At 42.0% G+C, this 15,496-nt stretch overlaps 1 protein-coding gene and 1 long non-coding RNA gene across 13 annotated transcripts in view; one reads left to right on the forward strand and one right to left on the reverse strand.

The window, feature by feature from the left end:
* ERCC4 (ERCC excision repair 4, endonuclease catalytic subunit) overlaps positions 1-11,159 on the reverse strand; it is a 41,293-nt gene extending 30,134 nt beyond the window's left edge. The window contains exons 1-2 of one of the 4 annotated variants that reach the window (XM_086375694.1): positions 10,953-11,159; positions 9,177-9,357 (exon numbers count right to left, since the gene is read on the reverse strand). In XM_086375694.1, the coding sequence (XP_086231820.1) occupies positions 9,177-9,357; positions 10,953-11,159 (388 nt within the window). Of the gene's footprint in view, positions 1-9,144; positions 9,358-10,660; positions 10,798-10,952 lie in introns of those variants that run through there. The other 3 variants (XM_086375697.1, XM_086375698.1, XM_086375695.1) reach the window with 3 other exon arrangements.
* LOC147345385 (uncharacterized) overlaps positions 11,119-15,496 on the forward strand; it is an 87,728-nt gene continuing 83,350 nt past the window's right edge. For 4 of the 9 annotated variants that reach the window (XR_015154704.1, XR_015154698.1, XR_015154699.1 and 1 more), the window contains exons 1-2: positions 11,271-11,406; positions 11,711-11,818. This is a non-coding gene — a long non-coding RNA (uncharacterized LOC147345385). Of the gene's footprint in view, positions 11,611-11,710; positions 11,819-11,913; positions 12,272-15,496 lie in introns of those variants that run through there. The other 5 variants (XR_015154696.1, XR_015154697.1, XR_015154701.1 and 2 more) reach the window with 5 other exon arrangements.

Genomic DNA, 15,496 nt, shown 5'->3' on the forward strand with positions numbered 1-15,496 from the left:
CCTAAGAGAAATGAGAGAAAACTGAGCCACACAGAAGTGGAGAAACTTGCCCAAGGTCACACAGCTGCACCTGGTGACGGTGAGCTCCAACCCAGAGGCCGCCTAACTCAGGACAGCACCCTGCCATCTTGTCATCTTTGTCTCCAGCACCTATCTCATTCCTGCCAAATAAGGAACCACTGGCAACTGATCTTTACTAATAGTTAATGTTAAAAATGACATACAGTCTGAATGACGATAAAGCTGAATTACAGCACTGGGTATGCAAATCTAACATGGAACTTTTTTTTTCCTTTAAGTTTCCCAAGGAAAGTGTGTTCTGAGGTCTATTTAGAGATGTCAGAATATGCTAAACAATGAAAGGACCCTCTTTCCCTGTATGTTTGAAAGTATAATCTGGGGAGATATTTTCACAGTTCTCCCACTACTGAGAAGTCATGTTGGCAGGGATGCCTAGGGTGGGTGCAGTGATGCTAAGAGCTAGTGACAGGAACAAGTTAGGGCTGGTGCATTCAGGACTTCCCAGGGGGTTACATGTTCCTAGGACACTGGTCTGTAACAGCTGTGTTGAAAGCTCCTACGGGGGCTGGGAGAATGTGGGGGATAGACGATGATCCCAGGGGTTGCAGCATTTGAAGGGATTCATTTCTTTGGCTCATTTGCATTCTATTCAGCCAAGGAGCACTAACAGCTCCAGCTTCATTATTGGCTGGGAATCAATCAGAAATGGGAATGGCATTTTAATTAGGAACCACCTATAAACTACACTTTGCATAGTCCTTCGATTCAGATTGCTTTCTGCCTAATTAGGTTGACCTGTTACTGGGAGTCACAGAGTAATACTGACATCTAGTGGTCATTTCAATACTTTTTTCCATTTTATCAACTTGCTGCTGCTGCTGCTGCTGCTAAGTTGCTTCAGTCGTGTCCGACTCTGTGCAACCCCAGAGACGGCAGCCCACCAGGCTTCCCGTCCCTGGGACTTAAGTAAAGCTAAATTTATAAGAAACCAACAAGCAGTAACAGAGAAGGCAATGGCACCCCACTCCAGTACTCTTGCCTGGAAAATCCATGGACGGAGGAGCCTGGTGGGCTGCAGTCCATGGGGTCGTGAAGAGTCAGATACGACTGAGCGACTTCCCTTTCACTTTCATGCATTGGAGAAGGAAATGGCAACCCACTCCAGTGTTCTTGCCTGGAGAATCCCAGGGACTGCGGAGCCTGATGGGCTGCCGTCTATGGGGTCGCACAGAGTCAGACACGACTGAAGCGACTTAGCAGCAGCAGCAACAAGCAGTAAAATATTTTATTACAATGTATCAAGATTTTGGGCTATACAAAGCCTTTATTTTTTGCTATTATCTATTATTTATTATGTACCATGTACTGTACTAGCAATTATATTTATTTTACCTCATTTAGTCCTTATGATAACTTCACAAGGCACTATTTTCTCAACGTAAGCAATGAGACAACTGAGACTTTGGAAAATTAAGTAATTTGCTTGTAAGCAGTGGTGTTACCCTTCAAAGTCAACCGAGTCTGACCCTAACTGTACAGCCCTGTCATGGCTTATAACTGATAAATATAAAAGTACAGCAAAACTTTTCATCAATCAGTTCACTATGAATCATATGAAACATTGGTTCAGGGCTTCCTTGGTGACTCAGTGGTAAAGAACTTGCCTGCCAATTTCAATCCCCGATCCGGGAAGATTCCACATGTCATGGAGTAACTAGGCCAAGGCACCACAACTAGTGAGCTTGTGCTCTAGAGCCTGGGAGCCACAACTACTGAAGCCCGTGTGCCCCAGAGCCCACGCTCCACAAGAGAAGACACCACAATGAGAATCAGCCCACACACCACGACTACAGGGTAACCCCTGCTCAAAGCAACTGGAGAAAAGGCCACTCAGCAATGAAAACCCAGCACAGAAAAAACAAATACATAAAATTATAAAGTATTACAAATGACATTTCCATTAAAAAACAGTCATTCATACATTTATGCATTAAATATTTCTTGAGGGTCTTTGAGGCTCAGGGCAATGTGTTAGATATTGTAGGAAGGTCAATTATGAATTTCAGCACCTCTCTGCCCTTTAGAAGTTCACTGAAGACCACAGTATATACATACATCATTCACCTAACATATGTGTGTTTGGTATCTACTATGTACCAGTTACTCAGCCTGGGATGAAGTTGTTCCTTACTCTTAGGAGGCTTGCCATCTCATGAGCGATAGACAAACAGGCAAATACAGTGTGGTGTTCTGAAGTGCTCTGACTGGGGAGGACAGAGGCGGGGCCCCTCAATTATCTTTGGGGAAATCAGAAAAGCTTTCCCGAAGGACAAACAACAGTGAAAAATGATTCTATCTCTACATTAATTCTGGCTACCATTAAACCATTCTTCTCAAAATAACTAAGCAACTGCTTAGTTTAATTTCAATCATGGGAGAGAGTTGGGATCAAGATGGTGGAGTTTGAAGACCCTGAGCTCACCACCGTCCCACCCACCATGAACACATCAAAACTACAATGACATACAGAGCAACTCTCTCTCAGAATGACCTGTAGACCAGTAGAACGGCTTTCCTACAACCAAGGCTATGGAGAAAGAACCCCAGGGAGTCTGACAGGAGGGGAGGAAAAGAGATCTCGTTGGGACCCACAGCCCCAGTGGGTGGCCCAGAAGAGGAAGGAGATCTTGCAGGCTCAGGGATCCTCTCTGAAGACTGAGGGGTTTGAACCCCACATTGGGTACCAGGGGTCCAGCACTGGGAAGACGAGCCCCCTTGGCTGGTTTGGAAACCAGTGGGGCTTACCAGTGGGCTGCAGAAAACCTAGATTCCACTCTTGAAGAGAGCAAGTATGCCTAGACGTCTCAGCAGAGGCAGCAGACTGAAAGCTGCCTGGTGCTCCAGCTGCCCTGCAGGACCCCGCCGCCCCTCCCACCCTACCAGCCTGTACCAGGCTCCTGCTCCAGCCCCTCCTGCCCCAGCCCTATCCCCCAACAAGACAGCTCCACCAGCGCACTCTCAGGGAAGATGCAGTCTTTGCTCTCTTCAGATCCAGCTCTCCCACCAAAAGCACCCATGGGGCACACAGACTGCAAAGGACATGCCCACACCGGGACATGGATTCAAGACTGGGAAAGGTAACTGTGTTGCCTAACTTCATAGGGACAATCAGAGAAAGTCAAGTAAAATGAGAATACAGAAGAATATGTTCCAAACAAAAGAGCAAGATAGAATTCTGAGGAAAAAACCCTAAGGAACAGAGATAAGTAATTTACCTGATAAAGAGTTTAAAATAAGAGTCATAAAAATGCTCACTGAACTTGGGAAACTCAGCAGTGGCCACAGGACTGGAAAAGGTCAGTTTTCACTCCAATCCCAAAGAAAGGCAATGCCAAAGAATGCTCAAACTACCGCACAACTGCACTCATCTCACACGCTAGTAAAGTAATGCTCAAAAATTCCCCAAGTCAGGCTTCAGCAGTACATGAACCGTGAACTTCCAGATGTTCAAGCTGGTTTTAGAAAAGGCAGAGGAACCAGAGATCAAATTGCCAACATTCACTGGATCATCAAAAAAGCAAGAGAGTTTCAGAAAAACATCTATTTCTGCTTTATTGACTATTCCAAAGCCTTTGACTGTGTGGATCACAATAAACTGTGGAAAATTCTGAAAGAGATGGGAATACCAGACTACCTGACCTGCCTCTTGAGGAACCTGTATACAGGTCAAGAAACAACAGTTAGAACTGGACATGGAACAACAGACGGGTTCCAAATAGGAAAAGGAGGACGTCAAGGCTGTATATTGTCACCCTGCTTATTTAACTCATATGCAGAGTACATCATGAAAAACGCTGGGCTAGAAGAAGCACAAGCGGGAATCAAGATTGCTGGGAGAAATATCAATAACCTCAGATATGCAGATGACACCACCCTTATGGCAGAAAGTGAAGAAGAACTGAAGAGCCTCTTGATGAAAGTGAAAGAGGAGAGTGAAAAGTTGGCTTAAAGCTCAACATTCAGAAAACTAAGATCATGGCATCTGGTCCCATCACTTCATGGGAAATAGATAGGGAAACAGTGTCAGACTTTATTTTTCTGGGCTCCAAAATCACTGCAGATGGTGATTGCAGCCATGAAATTAAAAGACACTTACTCCTTGGAAGGAAAGTTATGACTAACCTAGACAGCATATTAAAAAGAAGAGATATTACTTTGTCAACAAAGGTCCGTCTAGTCAAGGCTATGGTTTTTCCAGTGGTCATGTATGTATGTGAGAATTGGACTATAAAGAAAGCTGAGTGCTGAAGAATTGGTGCTTTTGATCTGTGGTGTTAGAGAAGACTCTTGAGAGTCCTTTAGACTGCAAGGAGATCCAACCAGTCCATCCTAAAGCAGATCAGTCCTGGGTGTTCATTGGAGGGACTGATGTTTAAGCTGAAACTCCAATACTTTGGCCACATGATACGAAGAGCTGACTCATTTGAAAAGACCCTGATGCTGAGAAAGATTGAGGGCAGGAGGAGAAGGGGACGACAGAGGATGAGATGGTTGGATGGCATCATCGACTCAATGGACATGGGTTTGGGTGGACTCCGGGAGTTGGTGATGGACAGGGAGGCCAGGCATGCTGCTGTTCATGGGGTCACAAAGAGTTGGACATGACTGAGCGATTGAACTTACTGACTGACTGAACTTGGGAAAAGAACAGAGGAACATAGTGAGAACTTTAACAAAGAACTAGAAAAATACAAAAAAGAGCCAATCAGAACTAAAACATACAATAAAGTGAAAAATGCTAAAAAGACTAGCATACTAGTCCTAGAAGGACTTAAGTCCTTAAGTAAATTTAAGAAGAGTGGAATTATATCAAGGATCTTTTCCAACTACAACAGTAATGAAACCAGAAATCAATACAAGAAGAAAATGGAAAAATACAAACACATGTAGATAAACAACATGCTACTAAAAAACCAATAGGCCAACAAAGATATCAAATAGGAAATTTAAAAATTCCTTGATATGAATGAAAACAGAAACATAACTTTCCAAAGTCATGGGATACAGTTAAAGCAGTTCTAAGAGGGAAGTTTAAAGTGATATAGGCCTACCTCAAGAAACAAGAAACTTCTCAAGTAAACAACCTAATTTTCCATTTAAAGGAATTAGAAAAAAACATAGCCCAAAGTCAGCAGAAAGAAGAAAATAAAAACCTGAGTGCAAATAGAGACCAAAAAAACCAAACAAACAATAGAAAAGATCAATAAACTAAGAGTTGTTTTTTGTTTTGAAAAGACAAAATTGATCCTTTAGCAAGACTCTTCAAGACAAAAAAAAGGGGAAGGGCCCAAATAAAATTAGAAATGAAAGAAGCAAACTTACAATTTATATCACAGAAATATAAATAGTCATAAGAGAATATACTAAGACTTATATGCTAGCAAACTGGACAACCTAGAAGAAATGGATAAACTCCTAGAAACATACAATCTTCAAAGACTGAATCAGAAAAAAATAAAATATCTAACTAGTAATAAAAACTGAATCACTAATAAAAAAATCCCAACAAAGAAAAATCTAGGGCTAGGAATTCCACCCAACATTACAGGAAAAGTAAATACCTATGGTTCTCAAACTATCAAAAAAATCAGAGGATGAAACACCTCAAAACTCATTCTACCAGGTCAGCATTACTCTGATACCAAAACCAGAAAAAGACACTATAAAAAAGAGAAAATATCCCTGATGAACACAGATGCAAAAATCCTCAACAAAATATTAGCAAACTGAATTCAACAATATATAAAAAGGATCACACTTCATGACCAAGTGTGATTTATTCCAGGGATGCAAGGATGGTTCAATATTGAAACTTGACTTGTGAATACTGAACCATTAACAAAAAGGATAAAAATCACATAATCTTCTCAATAGATACAGAAAATGCATTTGACAAAATTCAACATCCATTTATGATAAAAACTGTCAACAAAGTTGGATAGAGAGAACACACCTCAACATAATAAAAGCCATTTATAACAAACCCACAGCTAATGTTATACTCAATGGTGAAAAGCTGAAAGTTTTTCCTCTAAAATCAGGGACATGACAAGGATGTCCACTTTCCCCACTTCTATTTACATAGTATTAAAAGGCCTGCCCTCAGCAAGCAGACAAGAAAAAGAAATAAAAGCATCCAAATTGGAAATGAAGAAGTAAAACTATTTCCAAATATATACTATATATAGAAAATGCTAAAAACTCCATCAAAAAACTTTGAGAATACATAAATTAAGTTGTAGGCTACAAGATTAATATACAGAAATCTGTTTGTTTCTTTACACTAAGTATTAGGTATTAAAAAGAGAAATCAATACAATAATCCATTTTACAACTTAATCAAAAAGAATAAAATACCTAACAATAAATTAACCAAGGAGGTAAAAGATCTGATTTCTGAAAACTATGACACCGATGAAAAAAACTGAAGACAAATAGAAATATATTTTGTTCATGAACTGGAAGAATTAATATTGTTAAAATGACCATACTACCTGAAGCTATCTACAGATTTAATGCAATCCAAATCAAAATATCTATGACATTTTTTAAAGAATTAGAACAAATAATTTGATTGGAACCACAAGACTTCAAAGAGCAAAACCAATCTTGAGAGAAAAGAACAACACTGGAGCTATCACCTTCCTTGAGACTATACTACAAAGCTATAGCAATCAAAACGGTATGGTTCTGGCCCCAAACCAGACACAAATATCAATGGAACAGAACAGAAAGACCAGAAATAAACTCAAGCATGTGGTCAATTAATTAACATCACTTCATGGCAAATAGAAAGGGAAAAAGTTGAAGTAGTGACAGATTTTCTTTTCTTGGGCTCCAAAATCACTGCTGACAGTGATTGCAGTCATGAAATTAAAAGACACTTGCTCCTTGGAAGAAAAGCTATGACAAAACTAGACGTTGTATTAAAAAGCAAAAACATCATTTTGTTCACAAAGGTCTGTATAGTCAGATCCATGGTTTTTCCAGTAGTCATGTATGGATGTGAGAGTTGGCCCATAAAGAAAGCTGAGTACTGAAGACTGATGCTTTCAAATTGTGGTACTACAGAAGACTCTTGAGAGTCTCTTGGACTGCAAGGAGATCAAACCAGTCAATCCTAAAGGAAATCAATCCTGAATATTTACTGGAAGGACTGATGCTGAAACTGAAGCTCCAATACTTTGGCCACCTGATGCAAAGAGCCGATTCACTGGAAAATACCTTCATGATGGGAAAACTGAAGGCAAAAGGAGAAGAGGGCGGCAGAGGACAAGATGGTTGGATGGCATCACCAATTCAAAGGACATGAACTTGAACAAACTCTGGGAGATAATGAAGGACAGGGAAACTTGGCGTGTTGCAGTTCATGGTGTCGCAGAGTCGGACATGACTTAGTGACTAAACCACCACAACAAAATGGGGAAAAGACTCTCTTCAATAGGTGGTGCTGGGCAATCTAGACAGTTACATGTAAAAGAATGAAATCAGAACATTTTTCTCACACTGTATTAAATAAACTCAAAATGGACTAGAAACCAACATTTAAGATCTGAAACCATAAAACTCCTTGGAGAAGACATAGGCAGTAGGCTCTCTGACATCTGTCTTAGCAATACTTTTTGAATCTGTCTCTTTAGGCAAGGGAAACAAAAACAAAAATAATCAAATGAGCCTACACCAAATTAAAAAGCTTTTGCACAGTGAAAGAAGCCAACCAACAAATGAAAAAGCAACCTACTGAATGGGAGAAGATATTTGCAAACAATATTTCCAATAAAAGATTAATATCTAAAATGTATAAAAAATTCATACAACTCAGTATCAAAAAAAAGAAAAAAACTTGATTAAAACAGAAGGGGCCGAGGACCTGAATAGGCATTTTTCCAACACTGGCCAACAGAGACAAACAATGAGATATCACTTCACACCTCTCAGAATGCCTATTGTGAAAAAGACAAGAAGTTATAAGTGTTTTTGATGTTGTGGGGAAAAAAGGAACCCTTGTGCACTCTTGGTGGGAGTGTAAATTGGTATAGCCACAATGGAAAATGTATGGAGGTTCCTCAAAGAATTAAAAAGAAAAGTACCATATGGTCCAGCAACTTCACTCCTGGGTATTTGGAGAAAATAAAAACATTAATTGAAAAAGATATATGCACTGCAATGTTCATAGCAGCATTATCTATAAGATTCAACTGAAATATCCACAGGTAGAGGAATGGATAAAGAAGACGTGCTATATATATATATAAATATCCATTGCTCAGTCATAATAAAAAATGAAATTTTGCCATTTTCCACTACATGGATGGACCTGGAGGGTATTATGCTAAGAGAAGTAAGTCAGACAGAAAAAGACAAATACTGTGTTTTTACTTTTATGTGGGATCTAAAAAATAAAACAAATGAACAGGAACAAATGTAAAAAATGTAAAAAAACAAATGTAAAAAAACAGGAACAGACAAGCTAGTGGTACCAGTGAGGAGAGGGGTGGGGGAGAAGCAAAATACGAAAAGCAGATCAAGAGGCACAAAGTACTAAGTATAAAAGAAACAAGTTGAAGACGTAATGTACAGCTCAGGGAATACAGTCAATCTTTATAATAAATTTGTATGGAGTATAATCTATAAAATATAGAATTAACTGTGTTATACACCCGAAACCAATGTAACACTGTAAGTAAATGACACTGAAAAAAATTGTTTTGAAAATTTCAAAATCATGGTTAAAAAAAAAATACTCTTTAAAGAAGAAAAACCAAACTACTTTAAGGGATATACGAAGAATATTTATAAACATTCAAATCTGATTAGCTTCTAAAAGCAACCACCAATTACTAAGCATTGACTGAATACGAGCTTAAAAAACACAGAAATGTCATCTTACATTTAGTTTCTTATTCAGGCCATAAATATTTACTAAGCATCCAAAATGTGTCAGGTATTGTGTTAACACCTGGAAGAAAAATGCTGAGAAAAAAACATCCAATGCTGTTTACAAGGTTCTAGTCTGGAGTTTAGCAGAGAGAACAGACAAGCATGGGAAAAAAAGAAACTTACATGCAAATAACAATAAGGCTTCAAATTCTCACCGGTAATTAAATCTGAAGGTATTCTATCAGTCAGGAAATCAACCACAAGTATTCGGCTTGTTGCAAATATCACACCGCCTTGCGTGTACACTTCATAGCGATTGCTACCTGTGATTTCATTTGTTACTCGGCGAGGGAGATGTTCAACTCCTTCTATCTTCAGCTGGTTGATAAAATACTCCTAAATCAAATTAAACTGGATTAGCAGACTATTTAATACAGGGCAGTTTTTAATAGGTTGCAAGTGTTTTTATTTAAAGAGCTTCCCTGAAGGTCAGAGGTAAAGAATCTGCCAGTAATTCAGGAGACCTGGGTTCCATCCCTGGGTGGGGAATATGCCCTGCAGAAGGAAATGGCAACCCATTTCAGTATTCTTGCCTGGAGAATCCCAGGGACAGAGGAGCCTGGCAGGCTACAGTCCATGGGGTCACAAAAAGGACACGACTGAGCACGGCATAGCACAGCAGCAGCATTTGTACTTAAAACACGCTGCCTTTTTCAGAGATTATGAACTTTATAATGAACACACAAATTACTACTTAACACTAATCAATCAATTGACATTTACTTAGGGTTTTATTTTTGTTTTGGGGTTTGCACTAAAGACTCATTGCACTTGAGATGTTATTAGCAGTTTAACAACAAAAAGACTTTAAAATCCTGGGCTAAAAGACTGCTACCTAGAAAATACTGCCTGCCAGAGGTGGCTTTGCAGTCACGTGTACCATGTGAGAAGATAATAAGGGAACCCTTTCCCCAGGTGGTTTTAGACTATTAGTTCTGTCCGGGTCCCCCCAGAGGGGATTTCATCACGTCAGTGGGACCTTTGGTTCTTCACATCTTCAGTTCCATGCCACTTTTCCTGGCGGGCACCTGTCGTGCTAAGTCCCAGTCGAGCACTAGGGATACCCAGATGAATCAGCCCGGTGCCCAGCTCTTAGGAGTTTATGGTCACTCTTCTCAGCTGGCATTTCCCTTGAGGCCACCTGCTCTAGATAGCTAAGGGCTCATCAGACTTGTCAACCAGGCTATGACACCTGTCACTATCCCACAACACAGGTGTATCCTATTTTCCTCAGGGTCCTTTACTCTCCCTGACCCACGCACCCTTTCGGAATACGCTCAGCTTCCAGCTCCCTTCCCTTCTGACCTTATGCCCCTTGTCCCAAAGCCTGGGTGAACCCCCAGGACGTCCTCTTCCCTGCTTAGTTTTCCCCAGCCTCAGCGTCTCCTAAGTTCCCATTCCCCTCAGCGACTCCTCCATCCCCATCACTGTTCCCTTTTAGGGACCTCACTGCTCTGCCTCCAGCAAGTCCCTTAATATCCAACTTCAGGACTGCCTCGTTATTCCCACCCATATCCTCCTCCAAGAATCCTCCCACCCTCTCCAGAGACCTCCGATCCTTCTCCCCACCTCCATCCTCCTCAAATGAACTCCCCTAACTGCTCGCAGAGACCCTCCAACACTCTCAGGGTCCTCGCACCTGTGTCACGGTCCCGCATCTTCCCTCAGGACCCCGCCGCCCTCTCAGGGTCCTGGCACCTCCGTCAGCGTCCTGCAACCACCTCCGGACCTCTCCCACCGTCTCAGCGTTCCCGCACCCGCGCCAGGGGCCTGCATCTACCTCCGGGACCCTTACTCCACGCCCTCCCGCCCGCGTCAGGGCCCCGCATCGCCCTCAGAGGCTTGGCCTCCGCGCGAGGCCTGCGTCCACTCAGGAGGCTCCCCAGCCCTCTCGGGGTCCCCTTGTCCCCCGCGCCGGCGGCCGGCCGCACCTCCTCGGCCGGCTGCGTGTTGAGCACCAGCACTAGGCATGCCGGGTGGCAGTGCAGCCGGAGGAAGTGATAAAGGAGCCGGTCCGCGCCGAGCCCGCGGGCGCACACTACCAGTCCGTCGGCGTCCAACAGTTCCAGCACCAGCTGCCGCTCATATTCCAAAAGCGGCGCCATAGCCGTCACTCGAGCCGGCGAGCCCGGCTCCATGGGTGCCCTTCCGGGGCGGCGGCGGAACGTAGCCGAAGGAAGCCGAGTCTGAGACGAGAGTGGGCCGGACCATGCCGAAGAGAGCCGAGTGTGGCCGAAGGGAGCCGAGTCCGAGACGAAAGCCGCCGAACGTAGCCGAAGAGAGCCGAGCCCGACAGGACGGGAGCCGGCCGAACGCAGCCGAAGAGGAACCTAGAGGAATCGAAGATTCGTGGAGTCCGCGGGGAGGTGCTATCGCTCTCAACAGGTGTCTGCTGCGGGCTTCAGGTTTCACCTTGTTTGTATTTTAGATTTGAGAGTCAGGCGGCCTAGACCCACTAGACCACAAGCTACCACAAAGCGAGAGAGGAGATGTAAACCCAAGGAACTGAGCTCCCTGACATTATCCATTGAAAAAGTTAATTGTCAGTCTAAGGATTGCACTTAGAATTGGTAGCACCTGCTGCCCAGGGTGAGGTTTGCTCCTTTCTTTTGCAATGGGCCCCTCTTTTAAAAATTGTTTGTATAAGCAGAATAGTTTGTTAATCTCAGCTTCTTGTTTCTCTCGAAAGGTCTTGACTATAATTGCTGCTGCTGCTAAGTCGCTTCAGTCGTGTCCGACTCTGTGCGACCCTATGGACTATAGCTTGCCAGGCTCCTCTGTCCATGGGATTCTACAGGTAAGAATACTGGAGTGGGTTGCTACGCCTTCCTCCAGGGGATCTTCCCCACCCAAGGATCGAACCCGCCTCTCTTACGTTTCCTGTATTGGCAGGTGGGTTCTTAAGTGAAGTCGCTCAGTCGTGTCCGACTCTTTGCGACCCCGTGGACTGTAGCCCACCAAGCTCCTCCGTCCATGGGATTCTCCAGGCAAGAATACTGGAGTGGGTTGCCATTTCCTTCTCCAAGGTGGGTTCTTAGCTCTGTAAAAAGTCGCAACCAGGTGTACTCGGTGTAGCCTTGTCTAGTCTTCCACTAGGGGGACACCTAGGTATTTGTTCTGTAGGTAGAAATGCCTGTAATCTAATTAGAGAAATTCTTTTGTATGTACCTCCCTTTTTCCCCAACCTCCATGATTAGAAAATAAAAAATACTGTATAAGTAAGCAAAAATAAAAATCATTTGTTATTCTATTACCAGAAATTACTACTGTAACATCATCTACGCTTTTAGTTTTTGTCTTTTTTTTGGTATATAAATTCTCACCACACATACTTATTTTACTGATATAATGAGTAACTCTGATTTAAATCGAGAGTTTGTTGCTCTCATTTGATAAATCTGTGAACATGGTATTTAATATTCTTCTACAAAATTCTTTTTTGACAGTTTTATTGAGGTAATTGTACAGTCACATTCAGTTGTAAGAAATGCTGTTGCTGTTTAGTTGCTAAGTTGTGTCCGACTTTTTTGCAACCCCATGGACTATAGCCTGCCAGGCTCCTCTGTTCGTGGGATTTCCCAGGCAAGAATACTGAAGTAGGTTGCTATTCCCTCCTCCAGGGGATCTTCCCAGCCCAGCGATCGAACCTGTGTCTCCTGTGTTGGCAGCTGGATTCTTCACCACTGAGCAACCGGGGAAGCCCCCAAATTCTCTTAGATATATGGCCGATGAGATTTCTACAATGCAAATGTACCATACTCATTTACCTAATTCCTTATTAGTGGACATTGAGCCTGTTTCCACTTCCCCCTGTCATATTGTAAATACTATTTTATTGAGTATCTTCAGACATAAATTCAACCATGCCCGTAAGATGCACTTTAGAAGTGGGTACTTAGTAGGATAAAGAGAACAAACATATGTAAGGGTTTTCATTACATCCATGGTGCCACATCACCTTCTAGAAAGCCTGTACTGATTTATATCAACATCAGCAGTTTACAGGGCTTCCCTGATGGCTCAGTGGTAAACAATCTGCCTGCCAATGCAGGAGATGAGGTTTAATCCCTGGGTCTAGAAGATCCCCTGAAGGAGGGCATGGCAACCCACTTCAGTATTCTTGCCTGGAGAATCCTGTGGACAGAGGAGCCTGGCGAGCTACAGTCCATGGGGTGGCAAAAGAGTTGGGTGCAACCGATCACGCAGCAAGAGGATCTGTTTCTCTACCTCTTACTGCTTAGTCTAGTACTTTACTTACATTTTGTCAAGATTTAAACAGTATATGGTATTTCCTAAATGTTGATTAAATGGAAAAGAATGTCTGCAGACATTCTCCACATAGCCATTCCTATGAGACTCATGTGAATCCCTCCACTTTTGCAAGTGAGAAAATGGAGTCCAAGGAGCTTTTGTAATTTGGCCAAGACCAGTCAACTAGTTAGGGCATTTAGTTCAGGACATGATAAGTAGGGACTCAACACGTATGAAGGATATGCATGTTGAAGTAACAACTCTGATATTCAAACCTGATTCCCAGCTGTGATATGCAAAGTAATGGCTCCACAAAGATGTTCATGTTTTAATCCCTTGTACCTGTGAATATGTTACCTTATATGGCAAACGAGGCTTTGCAGACATTATTCATTTAGAGATTTCAAGATGGGGAGTGTATTTTGGATTGTCATGGTGGGCCCACTGTAATTATGAGTGTCCATATAAAGGAAGGAGAGAGACCAGAGGGTGAGAGTCTGAGAAGGAGATGTGACAATGGAAACAGAGGTTGGAATGATGTGGAAGGGGCCACGAGCCAAAGAATGCTGCCTTTTGTAGCTGAAAAAGGCAAGGGAATGAGTTCTCCTCTGAGGGCTTCAGAAGGAACACATTCTTGCCAACCGATTTTGCACTTCTGGCCCCCAGAACTGGAATATATGAACTTGGGTTGTTCTAAGCACCTACATTTGTGGTAATTCGTTACAGCAACTGGAAACTAATACACAAGCATTCACTATTTCCAATAAACTGAGCTCTACAGATGAAGTCCTGTAAGAGTATATAATGAAGCAGTAATTTTGGAGGATGATTGGTCAATATATAGAGAAATTTAAAATATCTATATAGATCCATATATATGTGAAAATATATTTACCCCACAAATATTTATTGGGCACCCATGACTTGTCAGTGAACAAAACAGATTAAAAACTTGGCTACCGTACAACTTATATTCTGTGGGGAACTTATGTATGATGTTTATTAATCATATAATTTTGTGAACTGTCATTATTTTGCAGATATTTCTCCTGAATTTCTTATGCTAGGAGGCTAGTCAAAACTTCTTCCTGCATCCCTAATAAGTGGAATATCATACAATACTTATAAGCTGTTCAGTTAAGTCACTCAGTCATGTCCAACTCTGCGACCCCATGAACTGCAGCATGCCAGGCCTCCCTGTCCATCACCAATTCCCGGAGTTTACCCAAACTCATGTCCATTGAGTCGGTGATGCCATCCAACATCTCATTCTCTGTTGTCCCCTTCTCCTCCCACCCTGAATCTTTCCCAGCATCAGGGTCTTTTCAAATGAGTCAGCTCTTTGCATCAGGTGGCCAAAGTATTGGAGTTTCAGCTTCAACATCAGTCTTTCCAATGAACACCCAGGACTGATCTCCTTTAGAATGTACTGGTTGGATCTCCTTGCAGTCCAAGGGACTTTCGAGAACCTTATCCAACACCACAGTTCAAAAGCATCAATTCTCCGGTGCTCAGCTTTCTTTATAGTCCAACTCTCACATCCATACATGACTACTGGAAAAACCATAGCCTTGACTAGATGGACCTTTGTTGGTAAAGTAATGTCTCTGCTTTTTAATATGCTGTCTAGATTGGTCATAACTTTCCTTCCAAGGAGTAAGCGTCTTTTAATTTCATGGCTGCAGTCACCATTTGCAGTGATATTGGAGCCCCCCAAAAATAAAGTCAGCCACTGTTTCCACTGTTTCCACATCTATTTGCCAAGCTGTATGTGACAAGATACCAAATCCAGGCTATTATAAAATACAAAAAGTAACTTCAAAACAGTAATGTATAGAATGGTCCCATTTGTTTAAAGAACCAGTAAACAGGCATTATTTCCTTATGACTACATAGAAAAGCCCTTAACAAAAGTAATAGCTTCTGGGGAGTTGAAATGGGTGGTTGGTGTAGGGTGAGACCTTTACATTTCAGTTTATTCTGTTCTTCTCTGTTTGACTTTTTTACCGTTGACTTATATTGCTTTTATAATGAAAGCAAAAGAAAACACTTCCCAGGTACTAAATAAATACTTCATCAGTACTGCACAGTATTACATCGTGAATTCTATATTTAATGTATATTCTGGGCAACAATGTCAAAAGTTGGTATCTAGGGAAGCAGACTTTTGTATTAATAAATTCTAGCAGAGGAGAAGGCAATGGCACCCAACTCCAGTACTCTT

This window comes from Bos grunniens, chromosome 25, assembly GCF_055505025.1.
Source record: "Bos grunniens cultivar Pamir isolate PY7600 chromosome 25, Bosgru_T2T1.0, whole genome shotgun sequence".
Taxonomy (NCBI): Eukaryota; Metazoa; Chordata; class Mammalia; order Artiodactyla; family Bovidae; genus Bos; species Bos grunniens.